This window comes from Mustela nivalis, assembly GCF_964662115.1.
Source record: "Mustela nivalis genome assembly, chromosome: 19".
Classification (NCBI taxonomy): domain Eukaryota; kingdom Metazoa; phylum Chordata; class Mammalia; order Carnivora; family Mustelidae; genus Mustela; species Mustela nivalis.
Genome location: NC_139038.1, coordinates 27,539,995 through 27,556,729, shown reverse-complemented (window position 1 = coordinate 27,556,729; position 16,735 = coordinate 27,539,995). Strand labels below are relative to the sequence as shown.

Genomic DNA, 16,735 nt, shown 5'->3' with positions numbered 1-16,735 from the left:
TTGCCTAGGATGCCTTCCCCACCCTGCCTTCCACTTCACCAAGCTGGTGCCTACTCACTCCCAAGGCAGCGTTCTCTGAGCCCCAAGGCTGGAGTGGGAGCCCTGGCTGCATGGTGTTCTTGTAATTTACCATGCTGCGTTGTGCATATCGGCTTGTGCATCTCTTTCTCCCAGCAGGTCTCCCACGACATCAGCCCATTGACATCTTGGGCTTAGTCTCTGCTTTCCATCTGTGAGGGCTGCCCTGTGTGCCATAAGGCGTTTAGCAGCATTGCTAGCTTCTCTACACTGGATCTGAACAGCAGCTCCCTCCCTGTTATGACAGCCAACGAAGTCTGCAGACGTGGCCAGATGTCCCCGGGGGACACTGCCCCGGCTAAGCATCCCTGCACTAGATCACCGGAAGAAACCTGCAGGCAAGGATCCCGATTTATCCAGCACTCTATCCTCAGTCCCTGGCACAGGTGCAGCTCTACTGACTAGATTGCCTATATTGACTAGAATAATGAATGCATGAACGATTCGATGCCCTGAACCAAAAGTCCAAGGCTCAAAGTCCCTTCTGTCTCCTTGCCTTCCTTTGCCTCCAGGATGGGGAGTGGGTACCCAGTTCAGACAACCTTCCACCTGCATCAGACGGAGCCCGTGGGGTATGGAGGTTTTCCTCCTTCCTCTCTACCCTGGTCTGCTTTCCCCAAAGCTTCCTGATGATATCCCCAGAGAGTACACTCTGGCCCCCACCCCCAGAAGCCAGGCAGGTGGTCTCACCCTCTTCTCGTGGTTGGGGATGATACAGCGCACAAAGTTGGGTGTGGTGTTACGTAGGGTGGTCATGAGCTTCCCCAGCTGCTCTTTGTACAGCTGTCCCACGGTGCGGAACATGCCCTTCTTGGTCTTGGAGGCACTGGGCAGAGAGCTCTCTGTCATCTTGGCCATCTGGTCCAGGCCCACGATGCGGTCCACTGTGGGGCACATTAATGTTGGTGTCAGCCTCTGGCCCACCCAGGGGCCCTCCACCCCAACAATAAGCCAGAGGACTAGGCCCAGGGAGTGGAGACTCCAAGTTATCTGCTCCATTTTGGTGGGCACTGTCCCCATTCTCTCCTCTGTGGACCAACACCTTTCCTCTAGCAACAGGTAAGGGGAGGTGTGTAGAGGTCTGCTTTCCATGTATTGTCTATTTGGGAAATCGGAAAGCTCCTGAAGTGACAAAAAGAACAAATTCTCTCTCTTAGGTTATCACAGAGACCTGGAGATAAATCCTTCTCTTGCCACTCTCTTGGCCTGGTGTCATTTTGTGTCTCAGTTTCTCCTACAAAATGGGAGTCAAACCAGCACCTACTTCCTAGGGCAGGAAGAAGTGAATAAGGTTTACCTCTCCTGCTTGCCTTCAGACCTTCATCTATCAAGAAATATTTATTGAGAGCCTACTATGCACCAGGCCCCACAAATACAGCTATGAACAATGACCCTGTGTCTCCACACATAATCCCAGCTCATATTCTATGGATATTCTATTGGAAAGAGACCAACAATGACAACGTATATAAGTACACAATATTCCAAGCGGTGAGACATACCTAGGAAGATAAAGCAGGGTAAAGAAGAAAAAAAAAAAAGCAGGGTAAAGAGGGAGAGAAAGAGTAATGGGGGTGGATCTCTCTGATAAGCTTAGTGAGTGATTAGGGAGGTTTTCAGAGAATCGATATTCTGGAGACAATGTATAGCAAACACTCCAAGGTAGGAATCTAGCACATTAATAGGGACTCAACAAGGAATAAGTGGTGGTGTTATTGGTGTGACATCACAGCCACCAAGGTTCTTTTTCTTTCAGAACAAAATGAGAGACTCCCATGCTGCCCATCCAAGCCAAAACCACTGGCATAACTATGAATTTCCCTCAAGGCACAGCTTTGGCTGCACCCCACAAATTTTGGTAATTTGTGTGTGTGTGTGTGTTTTTTAAGTTCAAAATATTTTAAAATTTCACTTGAGAAAATTAAATAACACACCCAGACACTTCTAAATAAGACATGGGGGCCAAGACCCAAGTGCCATTTAGAAGTGTGTCATTTGGGCACCTGGGTGGCTCAGTGGGTTAAGCCGCTGCCTTCGGCTCAGGTCATGATCTCAGAGTCCTGGGATCGAGTCCTGCATCGGGCTCTCTGCTCAGCAGAGAGCCTGCTTCCCTCTCTCTCTCTCTGCCTGCCTCTCCATCTACTTGTGATTTCTCTCTGTCAAATAAATAAATAAAATCTTTAAAAAAAATAGAAGTGTGTCATTTAACTTCCAGGTATTTGGGGATTTTCCAGCTATCTATCTCTTACTAATTTTTAGTTTAATCCCATGGTGGTCAAAGAGCAGGCACTGTATACTTTCTATTCTTTTAGATTCATTAAGGTGTGTTTAATAGACCAGAATGTGGTCTAGTTTGGTGGAAATTCCATGGGAGCTTGAGAAGAATGTGCATTCTGCTGTTGGGGGATGAAGTAGTCTATAGACTGCAGTTCTTTTCTTTTTTTTTTTTTTAAGATTTCATTTATTTATTTGACAGACAGTGATCACAAGTAGGCAAAGAGGCAGGACGGTGGGGGGGTGGGGAAGCAGGCTCCCTGCTGAGCAGAGAGCCCAATGCGGGACCTGATCCCAGGACCCTGAGATCATGACCTGAGCCGAAGGCAGAGGCTTAACCCACTGAGCCACCCAGGCGCCTCATAGACTGCAGTTCTATCAGTTGGCTGATGACGATTCAGCTCAACTCCACTGGCATTAGGATGCCCTATTTCTGTGCCTTGTACTCAGGCAGGTCATATGACCCCATGTCATAATGTCTTTGTTTGTTTCTGTCTTCTGCCAGACTCTAGGCTCCTTCAGGGAAGGGTCTTGCTGAAACGGTCACAAATCTCAGGGTGAGATCCCATTACCCCATCCCATGGCCTAGGACATGGCGAGCGCTTAGTAAATGTTGGTACAACAGAACCCCTCCTCCAGCATTTTCTACCATGCTTAAAACAAGTTGTCCAGGCCTATAAGCCCAAGGCTGACAGGCCCTGTGCAAGGACACAATTTGCTGCAGGCACCAAGGTCCAGGAACAAAAGCAGAAAACCCCATCAGCCCTAAAGGCCTCAAGGAAGCAGGCATGTACTGAGTCTTCACTTTGGGACTGGCAGATGTAAGCACTTCAACATGGATTAGCTCTTCTCTGGTTCTCAGAGGGAACCCAAGTTCTGGTCCCCAGAACACCAGCCCCACCACCACCCCCTAGGAACTTGTTAGAAATGCAAATTCTCAGGCCCTACCTGGACCTGTTGTATCAGAACTTCCAGGACTGAGGCCTAGTTATCTGAGTTTCAAGAAGCCCCCCAGAAGACCCTGATGCATGCTCAAGCGAGAGCCCCAGGTCTGATTCTACCCTATGGGGATTATGCTTCTCTTCCTGGTTTTACTAAGGACACTCAAGCTTAATGACATCAAGAGACTCAGCCACGATGACAGAGCTAGTGCGTGGCCAAGAGAAGATCATAGTCGAGTCTTTCTGACCCCAGATGGGAAGTCATCATGCATCATGCCTCCTGCACTGTTTGCTCTGTTACTGCTTGTCCCTTGACTTAGACCTGTCTTCCTGGGCCCCAGGAAGTGGCAGGACGCATCAACAAGTTGTCACTAGCACCTGCACACCCTGTCCTCTCCCCACCCCCACACAGGCCCACCCCTTCCTGGGAGCAGGTGTGCGAACCAGGGGCACCTGGAAGGAGGCAGAGCCCTCCGTACCCAGTCCCCCAGCTCCGGCCAGCCGGCTCTTACCGTCCTTCCAAAGGTCGGCCACGAACTTGTCCGAGGAGGCGTTGAGGAGGGAAGTCACGTTGTCATTCAGCGGGTCCATGTTCTTGGTCAGCCAGGCGCTGGCATTGTAGTCCACCTGCAAGCATCACCACACTGGTCAAGGGTGTCTGCCTCTGTGACTAACTAAGGCCAGGGCCCAGGGGCTCCTGTTTCCCTCTGGGGTCTTCCCAGGTCAGAGAGGAAATGGCATTAGCAGCCTCCGTGATGGAAATCTTCAAACACCCATGATGAGTCAGTGCAGCAGATCAGTTCTTTGAAGGACCCTGTGACAATGGGGGCTTCGGCCAACAGCGCCCCCTGCTGGCTCCATTCCTGCTTCTCTTATTTTCTGGCAGCCCCCCTCTGCAGAGCCCAGGAGGATGGTCAGAGTTCCAGCCCTGGAGAGCTCTGCAGATGGCAAAACCCCTCCCTCACCCCCAAGGCTCCCCTCTCATGAAGAGGGGCCTTGGCAACAATCCCATGACATGTGAGGACCTCACGCCCCTCTCTGATGAGTGTAACTGCTGTACCTCAGAGATTCTGATACACCAATATACAGAAAAGGGATCAGTAAAGCTTTTCCAGTTCCTGACTTGAACATGGACAATGGCAGAACCCTTCATTTTATGATTGTGATGTTGAAGTGGGAACAGCCCGTAAAATAGCTCTGGGGGGTTATTACGGGATGTGGTTACCACGGAGATGGCCAGGCCTGATGGGAGAAGGGACAGAAAAGAGCCATTTGGAAAGCGGGAAAGAGGAAGGCGTTCTTTTGTGTGCTTAAGGGAATGCACACTCCCTTGAGTTTGAGTAGGATTTGGCAAACTTTTTTTTTTGGTAAAGGGCCCAGATAGTAAATACTTCCAGCGCTACAGGGCATGACATCTCTGTCACTATGGGTCACAAGCGGCCAAAGACATTATGTAAACATCGGAGCTGTGAGCCCACAGAACTTCATTTACAGAAACAGGCTGTGGGTGAGATGTGGCACGTGGGCCGTGGTTTGCCAATGTCCGGTTCAGGGCCTTGCCTGTTTGCACGAGGCGGGGCGGGGGAGGGGAGGGCACTGGAGAGACAAGAAAATACTCAGATTCTGCAGGCCAGGCCAAGCTGTGGTTTTTTTCCACGTTATCCAGGACCCTCGGGAGCCTCGGGGAAGCTCCTGGGTAATTACAGCTCTCATGTGATGACCATCATTACCGAGGACGAGGAGGAGGAGGAGGACAAGGAGGAGAAGGGAGACCTCCATCACGTGTTTTCCTGGACAGCAGAAGCTGGCTGTGGTAAGCTCCAGGCTGCAGTAAGGGAGGGGTCTGTTGGGCCCCAAAGTGTGTTTATCAGTTCTCCCATCCCACCTGGCCCTTCCTCTTCGGTTTAAATGATAGCAAGAAGGAGTCAGGGTCTATACGAGAAAGAATTGCCTGGAATACGTTATAGAGATTAGAATATATCTGTATTAATATCTCGCTTATAGATTAATAGATAGGAAGACTTGCTTGGATTTGGTTTACATTTGATTTACACCTTTGGGCTCTGCCATTCCTAAATTACTCCTGCTCTGAGCACCCCGCCTGGTCCCCGGGGGACGGAGAGCGCCCTGGGGCCCACGGCTGGTACCTTCCCGGCATAGTGGATGATGGAGAACTCCGTTTTGTCCTTGAGCTGCTTGGGTTTCTGAAACTTGGGGTGGTTGCCCTGCTCCGTGCATAGCTTCTCCACGAAGGACTTGTCCGTGGCCTTGGGGAACCAGCACTCCTCGTCCAGCAGGGCCAGCACACCAGGAGGGTTATTCTGTGGGAAACAAGGCAGGCAGGATCCCAGCTAGCGTGCCCGTGCTTCGGGCTTGCCAGAAAGAGTTAGTCCCCGAAACACGCCATGTCACCTCTTCTGCCTACATATAAAGATGGATTTGTGTCTTCCACTCCCACAGATCTATCCTCAAATTACCCTGGACCTGCACTGGGGAAGGACAGGCGGGAACCAGCAGAATGTGTTTGCTGCTGCCCCCTAGTGGGCAGAACACACGGAACAGCCCACCTGAACTTGTTGCTTTACATGTAATTTGCTTTCCACGTAATTTACATGTAACTTCGCCTCCATGGTTCCTTTGGACAAAGCCCTTCTCTGTGGCCCCGACAGGCTAAGCCAAGGTGCTAGGAACACGGCCAAAATTACACACTTGCCACTTACTCTGCGCAAATGGTCTTCACTTTTTAGACTCAGATCAGGGAGGCATATTTCTTTTCTTTCTTTCTTTCTTTCTTTTTTTTTTTTTTAATGTAAGCTCTACACCCCACAAGGGGCTTGAACTCAGGACCCCGAGATCAAGAGTCACATGCTCTTCTGACCGAGCTGGCCAGGCGCTCTGAGCGTTTCTTCACTGCTGTATCCAAAGCCGGCCTCCCTGAATGGTTTCCCCACATAGGCCCTATCAGAGCTTTTAGCGGATTTGTCTGGCTTCATGTCTGCTCCTTCAGGAGGCCAGGGACTAGGTCCATCCGGTCCGTGGTTACATTCCCAGCCCCTGAAGAGGGGGCCCGGCACAGAGCAGGTGCTTAGTACACAGTCATTCAACGATTGTTGCTTGGGTGCCTACTGTGGGCGTGGTTCTAGGGGTTAGGGGTACATGAGCAGACAAAACAAAGACCCTTGCCTTTGGGGATGAATGATTGAGACAGGGGAAGAGGGGGGAGGGGAGAGAAGGGAATGGAGGGGAAGGAATGCTAAAGAAGGGAGGGGGAAGGGGAGCGCAAGGGAAGGAGGCGGGAGGAGCAGTGGGGAAGAGAAATTTTTAAAAAGAAAGTACCTTTGAGAACCAAATGTGGGCTAAGGGACAGTGTGATCGAGTTCACAAGGACTCGGTGGCGGGGGAAGCCGTGCACCCGTGGGGCGAGGGCAGGGTCCACGTGCCACAGCCGAAGGAGGCCACACACGCATGCGAGTGTGATGTGGGCCCTCACCGGCCGCTCGATGAGCTCGATGCAGGGCTGCAGGTCGAGCCCGAAGTCGATGAAGTTCCACTCGATGCCCTCCCGCTGGTACTCTTCCTGCTCCAGGATGAACATGGTGTGGTTGAACAGCTGCTGCAGCTTCTCGTTGGTGTAGTTGATGCACAGCTGCTCGAACGAGTTCACCTGAGTGTGCGCAACAGCGGGGAGGCCCGGTGAGCGTCTTGGTCAGAGGACAGGGCACCCAGGGTAGCTCGGCCCCGAGAGAGCGCCGTGGCTGGCAGTCTGTGTACCAGAGTCCAGAGCAGGCTGAGTCCCAACAAAGGCTGCCTAGAGTTCACGGGACTGGCTCTTCTCACGCCAGGGGGCCCCCACACATGCTGTTTTGAGGATGCTTATCTCCTTCAGCTGTGCAGTGATGTATGCATAGAACAACTACGCAGGGTCCTTCATCACCCCCCCCAATGCACAGATGGGGATGATGAAACTCAGAGAAGGAGTGATTCTCTCGTAGATGTGTTTCAGACTATCTGTCCATCTCCAGACCTTCCCTTTCACTGGGATCGTCCCTCTAGTCTGTGGGTGTGGGATCTAGTAGTCATATCCCCATTACAAGAAGTACAGCAAGACCCTGAAGACAGGGCTTGGCCCAGCTCAAGGGAGTGAGAGGGAGTGAGACTCAACTGGAAGATTTTGCTTACAACTGTTGGGAGCAGTTGCGGCTGGTCAGAATTTCTGAGGTTGCCAAAAGGCAATCTAGAGCTGTGGCAGCCATTCTGCCACCCTGAGGGGAAAACCAGCTTGAGAACAGAACCAATGTAGAGGTGGGAAAGAAAGAGAGAGAGGGAGAGAGGTGGAAGAGATCAGGTCTTGCCTGTTGGACCCAGCTGAAGCTCTGGCCTTCTCAGTTTCACAAACCAGTACATTTCTTACACCCTCGAGGGTGTAACCTTAGCTAGACAGCCTCCTAGTCTAAGTAGTTATCTGCCTGCCCTTCTCTGAAATAATGGCTTCTCCAAAGGAGACTTCATTCCAAAGAGTCAAGACCAGGGCTATCAGGATCCCACCAAGCTGTACCTCAAAGATCTCAAATCCAGCAATGTCCAGGATCCCCAGGAATGAAGCCCCTTGCCGGTGGGTCTTGTCTAGGGCTTTGTTCACACGGGTGAGTATCCAGCGGAAAAGACGTTCATAGATGGCCTTGGCCAGAGCCTCTATGGCAAAGTCTGCCTGTGGAGACAAGTGAAGGAACATGGTCATCTCCAGTGGGCCACATTTTCAGATAAGCCTGGTGAGCAGCTCAGACTTTTATTCCCCTCCTACCCATAATCAGTCCTTTAAAAATAAACAAAAAAAGGAAATTACACCATCTCTACACCCAGTAGAAAAGTGGCAGTAAGGAATTGAGTGGCCAGACCTAAGGAATAACTGTGTGCCTAATTAAATACTTCCTATCAGGGGAGCTGGCACTGAGGAGAGTCTGTTGCATCAGAGGGACCATTTAGAAGTGGTCAGTGCTGCCTCTAGAAAGGGTACACAGTCATTTTCAAAAACATATCTTTTAGGTCTAACCTTGAATGTACAACTAAGCGATCAAGATGAGATCGTGAGTGCGGTACTGTGCTGCTCTTGTTCAGTACTGGATCTTCACAACCTGATATGGGACTTTGAATATTCTAGTATTGGATGGATGAGGAATAAAGAAATGGACAGATGGATGAAAAGATGAATAGATGATACATGGATGACTGAATGGATGGATGAACATATGGATGGTTGGATGGATGGACACTTCCCACTGAGGGATCATCAGCAGTATAAAGTCTAACAAAGGCAGAAGTCAGCGAAAATAAGTTAGGATGGATAGATGGATGGATGGACAGATAGATGGATGGATGAACGGATGGACAGATGGATGGACAGATGGATGGATGGATGGATGGATGGACAGACGGACAGATGGATGGATGAACGGATGGATGGACAGATGGATGGATGGATGGATGAATGGATGAATGGGTGGATGGATGAATGGATAGATGGATGGATAGATGAATGGGTGGATGGATGAATGGATAGATGGATGGATAGATGAATGGGTAGATGGATGAATGGATAGATGGATGGATGGATGGATGGATGTATGAATGGATGGACAGACAGATGGATGGATGAACCGAGTGGATGGATGGATGGACAGATGGAAGGATGGATGAACAGATGGATGGATGGATGAATGGATGGACGGATGGATGAACGATAGATGGATGGATAGACAGATGAATGGACGGACAGAGGGATTGATGGATGAATGGGTGGATGGATGGATGGACTGTTCAATGAACAGATGGATGGATGCATGAATGGATAGACAGATGGATGAATGGATGGATGAATGGATAGATGGACAGATGGATGGATGAACGGGTGGACAGACAGATGGATGAATAGATGGATGAACAGATGGACGGAAAGATGCATTGATGGATGAACAGATGTATGTATATATCGATGAATGGATGCATGGATAAATAGATGCATGGAAGGATGGATGGACAGATGGATGGATGGATGGATGGATGGACGAACGAATGGATGGATGGATGGATGAACGATGGATGGATGGAAGGATGGATGATTCTGCAGCAATAAAAGGCAAGCACAGAAGTCATTTCACATGCAAAAATCAACAGCAATTGTATCATTACCTGTTCTTTTGTCTGAGCTTTCTGTACTACATCCCGCCCAACTTTGATACGTGGAGTCAGGATGGACCGGGTGAAATCTGTCACATTAATTCCCATGAGGTGACAAACCTTCTGAGCAGCTGGATGGAGGAAAAAAGCATATTAAGAGCATCACAAAAGAGAAGGCTTAGGAAGGGAGGCCCATCACATGAGATATTTATGATCTATGTGTACATCGGATATTTTTAGAGAAATGGAGCATGACGGTAGTGAACATAGCATGAAAGAGTCCTGAAAACTGCTGTCGTTGGTGACCTCATCCCCAGTGTTTTGCTAAGAGGTGGGATGGAAGTATGCCCTCAAGGAGGGGCTTAGGGTCAGACAGTTCTAAGTCCAAGCCCTTGCCCCTTTCCCACTTCCTAACCACGTGATTTTGGAAAAACCATTTCAGTTCCTAGAGTCTTACTTTTTTCAGCTTGTAAAAAGAATGGGCCCCCTGGTACCTTGTTGGGATGTCAATGCACTTAAATGAGGTAAGGCACATCAAATGCCCAGCATTTGGCCAGCTACCAATAAAGATGTGTCCCATTGAGCCAAGATGTGTGTTGCATCATTCTTTGTGTTGGAAAAATACTGGAAAAAACTGAAATGTCCACTAATATGGAAATGAACAAATAAATCGTGGTATTTTCACAGGATGAGTTCCCACCAGCAGGTAAAGGAACAACTCTCATTTTCTCTCTCTCTAGACCAGCCAATGCTCGCAACTGGGGATGATTTTGCTCCCACAGCACATTTGGCAGTAATCAGAGAGATTTTTGGTTGTCACACTAGGGGGCGCTATTGCTGAGGCTGGAGGAGGAGAATAGAATCCCGCTGGGAGGCCAAGGGGACGTCCCTGTCAGCTACTCGGTTTCATTTGAAAGACAAAATGGTATTAGAACATATTCACAAGTGTCCATCCTGGAGGGGGGACTCTTGTTATATTATTGAATATCTGCATTTTAAACCTTTTCCTCAAAAGGTTGAGGTTCCATGACGCTTCCTCCGTGCGACCTCTAGCGGTGCCTGATGGTTTGCACGTGTGTGACAGTTGATACACAGTGTGATTTTAGGATTTTGTCCCGTCGCTTTGAATGGGGGCTTTTGGTTTGTCGTTCCCTGAAGTTTTCTCCTTGGTGAGAGAAGTCTTTTCACTTGCCGTATTTTGGAGTGTACCCCATGAGAAACACAACAGGTGCAATGAAGGGGAAGTTCCAGGAGCTTCGGAAAGCAACACAATATACAGCCCACGCCAGTGGCACACCGACAACAGGTGGACAAGCCAGGGGCTTAAATCACCCTTTTGGCTCAGGCCCCCACAAGCAAGGGGGTAACCTTGCAACCTTTCCATAATACAAAACACTGCTTATTTGCAGGTAAGGCTGTCAATTTTAGGAAAAAAAAAAAATACAGGATGCTTGTTGAACTGGAATTTCATATGAACAACCAATATTTACAAATTGTAATTACTTTCCAAATATTGCAAAGAACATACAATGTATTATAAAATTATATAGCTTGCAATACAAATATTTGCTGTTTATGTGGGAACTTCCCATCCCACAAGTTGTCAATTATTGAGAAAAGGCAAGAAGAACCTGTGTTATCTGGCATGGATGCCTGGTCTGTGTTTCTTTCCTTCTTGAAGACGATATTTCCCAGCTGCAGGACAGACGACACCACCTTCAGTATAGCTGGGTAAGAGGAGAAGGGCAGATGAGACACAAATGTCAATGCCAAGGTGCTCTGGAGGTTTAGAGTCCCAAAGTTATCAGGGACCTTAGAGCCAACTTACGTCTTTCTCCCAAAAAGACTCAGTTCTGAGCTCCTAAGTCTAGGAAAAAGGCAAACTAACCTAATTCCCTGCTAACACTGTAGAAAACCTGGCTGGGGATAGCAGAATATATTCAGATGGTTGCTAAAAATCTTATGTTATCTAGGAATACTGCGCAGCAGGGGTTGGACCAACCCATTCACCAATTCTGGCCCACTGTCTGCCATTGTAAATAAAGTTTTATTGAAACACAGCCACAAACATTCATTTGTATATGGTCAGTAGTTGTTTGATGCTACAAGGACAGAGCTGAACAGTTGCAACAGAGATCATATGATCCACAATATATTATATTATCTGACTGCTTACAGAAAATGTTTGTCAACCCCTACTCTACAGCAAGGAGAATGAATGACTGACAACAGTAAAACTGTTGTATCTCGCAAATGCTTAGCAAAAGGCGCCAAATACAAACAAGAACATCAGTATGTAAGTCTACTAACAGAAAGTTCAAGAACAGGGAAAATTATGCTGTTAGAAGTCAGGATAATGGTTAACCTTGATTGGGAGAAACTACTAGAAAGGCTATGGGAAACTTCGGGGGGGGCTGTTGGTGTTCTCTTAGTTTAAATGGGTGTGAGGAGCACAGGTATGTTCAGTCTCTCAAAATTAATCAAACAGTGTACTTATAATATACACAATTTCCTAAATGTAAATTATATGTCAATAAAAGATATTTAAAGGGGCGCCTGGGTGGGTTAAGTAGGTTAAGCCTCTGCCTTCGGCTCGGGTCATGATCTCATGGTCCTAGGATGGAGCCCCGCATCGGGCTCTCTGCTCAGCGGGGAGACTGCTTCCCCCCTCTCTCTCTGCCTGCCTCCTTGTGATCTCTCTGTCAAATAAATAAAATAAAATCTTTTAAAAAAAGATATTTAAAAAGTAAGAAATGAAACAAAGCAAAACAACAATCCCCGTCCTTCTTAATATTGTCTGGCTGAGAATAAAAGATACTTATGCTTAGGATCAAGAAGGGGGAAACTTTTTCCTACTTGTTATCCAAGAGTCTTCAGGTAAAACAATGTGTTCCCAGACCCTTGGAACACTACTAACTAACTAACTAACTAAAATTACCGTTAAAATGGCTCCTACGTCTGACATCCCCACAAGACTGTGAGCTACTGGAGAGTGGGGGAGTGTCCTATCATCTCTGTATTCTCAAAGCCTCCTTCAGGGTCCAGACACACATGGGGAGGGAGGGAAGTTGGAAAGAGGTTGCAGGATGGAAGGACGCGTGGATGGTCCATGATGATCGGGGATGCATGGAAGGAAGGAAGAGAGGAAGATGGACAAATCAATGGCTGGACCAGTAGATGGATGGTGGGTGGTTGAGGATGGATAGATGACCAGTGGGTTGACGAATAAATGGGCTAATTGATGGTGTTGACAGATGGAAAGGTGGAGGATGGAAAGCTGGGTGCTTGCCTTTAGTAGAACACATATGCAAATCCCCCAGGGTTCTGGCTTCCAAGAAGAAATCACCGAGTTCTGCAAACAAAGCCTGAGATCCCAACCTCCTCTGGTTCTTCAGGCCAACCTTGGGGTGCCAGCCCTTCGCAACAGCTGCCCTCCCACCTCAGGGACTCTGGCCCAGCTCAACAGGACGAAGGCCCAGTTTACTGAGCACCCACCCATCTGCTCCCACTCACTACTGCAGAAACCCTTCCTCCCCAGAAGGGTAGAGCTTCTCCTGATGGGAAACAAGTAAGGCAGAGGGGCTTTGTCAACTGCTAAGTATAATACTAATAGTTTTTCAACTCTAAGTTTAAGCTAAGGATTGCTGAAGTGCTCACAGGGCCCAGGGAAGGAGTGTCCTTCAGGAGGTCTCAACCTTGGCACTGCTGAAGTTTGGGACCAGATAAATCTTTGCAGGAGGCGCGGGGTGGGGGGAGGGTGGGGGCGCTGTTCGTGCTGTTCCATGTATCCCTATAGGATGTTTAGAAGCATTCCTGGTCTCCAAACACTAGGTGGCAGCAGTGTTCCCTCTCTTGAGCTCTGAGAACCAAAAATTTCCAGGGGAGGAGGTGGGATATTAATCAAATTCTAGCAAGATGCTGGGCCCCGGGGGCTGCTCTATGTGGTGAAAGCGGGAGATGCACAAGGACCAGAGAGGGGTTGAGGACCTAATGGGTGCCAAGCTTCTGCTCTCTTCCTTTAAGTCGTTAGAATTAAAAAGGAACAGAGAAAAGGATCAACTTCTCACAGTGGGATTCCACCGGTCCTGATAAGGATACCAGTCCACATTTTAGAATACACTGGGCTCCTTCTAGCCTTGATTTCCATACCCTGGTTCTGACACGGATTTTGGAAAGGGTTTAAGTAAATTTAGGCAGGCAGAGAGAGAGAGAGGAAGAAGCAGGCTCCCCGCTGAGCAGAGAGCCTGATGAGGGACTTGATCCCAGGACCCTGAGATCAAGGACAAAAACCACCTTTCCACACACAAACACAGAGCACAGAGAATCACACAATGAGGCTTGGGTGTCGCTGAGACAAAACAGGGAGTCCCAGCTCCACCAGCAACACGCTGCTTGTCCCTGGGCAAGTTTCTTCACTTCTCTGGGCCTCAGTAGTCTCATCTGCAGATTGGGGATAACAATGGCCACATCGCTGGGTTCTTCTGATGTTAAATAAGGCATATAAAGCACTTAGCATATTGCTTTATCTCCTGATGTCTTCACTTTAAATATATTAGAAATATTTCCCCAAGTGCCTGTGGTTCTAAAACAATAGAGAAAGCAATTGTTTTCTTTCTCAAAGCCAAATAATAATTGAATAAATCCTTGCTGATCAACATTTCTGGTTTTTGTTATTTAACACTGGACATCTTGGTGCCTTTTTGTTTTTTTAAAGAGGCATTAGCAAATGCTTGGCACACAGTACTTAATGTGTGTGTGTGTGTTTAAAGCAAAGATTAGAAGTAAAAATGACTCATGTCCCAAATAAAATAAATCCTTCTGAGAGAGCCCATGCCATTCAGGAAGGGATGCTGTTACCCCGGATTCTGCTGTGGGGCTCTGGCTAAAATCCACAAACACCACCCATTTGTCCACTGGCCCATGGAGTCTGCTTTTTCTGGGCCCCCAGTTATCTCGAGGGAAGCTGCCCTCTAGACTGCATTTCAGCAACCTTAGCACGATTCTGGGGCTCCAAAGGGGTGTGGGCGTGGGAACGAAGAAAAATTTTCCACAACCGTGTCCTAGTGTTCCCAAAAGAGATTAACCTTGGACACTGGGGCACGTCTAACCCAGAAGGACAAGTATTTCTTCTTCTTCTTCTTTTTTTTTTTTTTAAGATTTTATTTATTTATTTGACACAGAGAGAGAGATTACAAGCAGGCAGAGAGGGGGAAGCAGGCCCCCCACCAAACAAAGAGCCTGATGCGGGGCTCCATCCCAGGACCCCGAGACCATGGCCTGAGCCGAAGGCAGAGGCTTAACCCACTGAGCCACCCAGGCGCCTCAGGACAAGTATTTCTTAAAGCACAGTGTGGAAACCAAGATGATCTCTGAGCTTTCTTGGTCTCAGAATTAAATGTGTTTCTTGGTCATTGGTCGGTGATATTGATCAACATGGGTCTATGACCAGAACGCACTTTCCAGGAAGAATCCAAGTAAGCCCCTCACCTCAGTTACTCCCCAAACCCCTGCCCATCCTGGGCCCGTATATTCTTAAGAAGGCCAACGTCCTCTCCAGCTCCAGCTCCAGCATGGAACAGAGACGATAACATAAGCCACTCAGAACTTTCCTGGGATCATTGTGAATAACTCAGGAATATGCATATCAACCTAAGCCAACCAGTAAGAGTCAATGGAACTCCATCCAGGGACTCAGACAAGGAATCCAGTCTACTTTGCTGGACATAAACCCAAAGGACGTAAGGGCTGGAGCCTCAGCAGCCATTTTGCTGCCAAGAAATGGCAGCCCACCTAAAGACAATACTGCTCACAGACCAGGTTCTAGAGATATCCTTTGAGTCCACATAACCCACTGTACTGAAACCCCTATCCCTGAACTTTTCGGCTCTGTAAGTGGATCATTTCCCTTTTTGCTTATGCCAATTCCGGTTGCTTATAACTGAAAGAGTCTAACATATGAAGCCACTTTTCTAAAACACCAATAAGCCACTTAAGGTAATATTAATTTTCCTTCGTTCCTTTTTCTTTTTTTTTTTTTTTTAAGGATATGGAGAGAATCCAGCAAGCAGAAATCTGTCCCAACCAGAGAAGAACCTCTAACTAATTCTGGTGGCCATGACTCTAGGTCCCCTCACCAGCCTCCAGTCTCAAGGCATGAAGACTTACACAGCTGTTCCTCCTCATTGAAGCCCATAATTGCCATGGCCTCCAAGGTTTCTTGGAACATCTCGTCATCCTGGGCAGCTGGGATGGGCACAAAGCCATTGGAGAGGAATGTATAGTTGTTGAAGCCCTCCAAAAGCAAGTCATCTAGAAGGAGACAAAGATGGGATGGTGGTCAGGAAGATGGACTTTGAACATGAGAGGCAGGAACCTGGTGAAGGGTCTGGATAAATTGGATAAATTTCTTAAGCAGAATCACTAAATTTGTTCCCTTTCCTGAGACTTGTACAATTTAAAACCTTCCTTTTACTCTGTCACACAGAAGACATCACCAGCCATCACCAGCCTCATAACGTGGTGCAGGTTGTGCACTGCCCCAAGGTACCTGGTAGCTGAAACCTAGTCTTAGTTCCACCTGTTAAGCCATATCCCCTGATACAAGGTTGCATCTAGCTGGACGAAGGGAAGCCTTTATTTCAGCTGCCCCCAAACACCCTGCCTTTAGGAACAAAGCTGCCTGAATAATTAGATCCGTATTTATCCATCCACTTAACAAAACTTTATCGCATCATTAATATGCATGAATTTTAAAAATCAATTACTGTCAAAAGGTTTATAATAAAAACACCATTCCCTGTTTACCCTTTTTCCAATTCCTACGTTACCCTATAGTACTGCTTTTCTTTCTTTTAGCTGTTCCTTCTGGTACTTACCACTATCTATTTAACAGCTTAATATAAATTATATATAGCATAGGCTTGTATACACTATATGTCATATATTATATAGGTTTATACAAATTTTAATGTTATATTTAGATATCATCTATAATAACCTAGTTCTGAATATTTCAAAATGAGATATTATCAATCCATCACCTGGAATGGTGGATAAAGATTTAGCTCTCTTATCATATCTAGTCTATTGGGTTTTTTTTTTAAAGATGTTATTTAATTAATTTATTTATTTTGACAGAGAGACACAGTGAGGGAGGGAACAGAAGCGGGGAGAGTGGGAGAAGGAGAAGCAGGCTTCCTGCTGAGCAGAGAGCCAGATGTGGGGCTGATCCATGACCCTGAGATCATGACCCGACGCTTTAACGACTG

General features: G+C 47.6%; 2 protein-coding genes across 4 annotated transcripts in view; one reads left to right on the top strand and one right to left on the bottom strand.

The window, feature by feature from the left end:
* The window catches only part of ABCC1 (ATP binding cassette subfamily C member 1 (ABCC1 blood group)), a 318,947-nt gene that overhangs the window by 50,219 nt on the left and 251,993 nt on the right, over window positions 1-16,735 (top strand). The window lies entirely within an intron of this gene.
* MYH11 (myosin heavy chain 11) overlaps window positions 1-16,735 on the bottom strand; it is a 111,581-nt gene that overhangs the window by 29,270 nt on the left and 65,576 nt on the right. For all 3 annotated transcript variants that reach the window (XM_082714962.1, XM_082714961.1, XM_082714963.1), the window contains 8 exons: window positions 15,633-15,776; window positions 11,099-11,194; window positions 9,480-9,598; window positions 7,849-8,001; window positions 6,784-6,957; window positions 5,441-5,614; window positions 3,806-3,920; window positions 769-962 (listed from right to left, as the gene is read on the bottom strand). In XM_082714962.1, coding sequence (XP_082571088.1) covers window positions 769-962; window positions 3,806-3,920; window positions 5,441-5,614; window positions 6,784-6,957; window positions 7,849-8,001; window positions 9,480-9,598; window positions 11,099-11,194; window positions 15,633-15,776 — 1,169 coding nt within the window. The remainder of the gene's footprint in view (window positions 1-768; window positions 963-3,805; window positions 3,921-5,440; window positions 5,615-6,783; window positions 6,958-7,848; window positions 8,002-9,479; window positions 9,599-11,098; window positions 11,195-15,632; window positions 15,777-16,735) is intronic.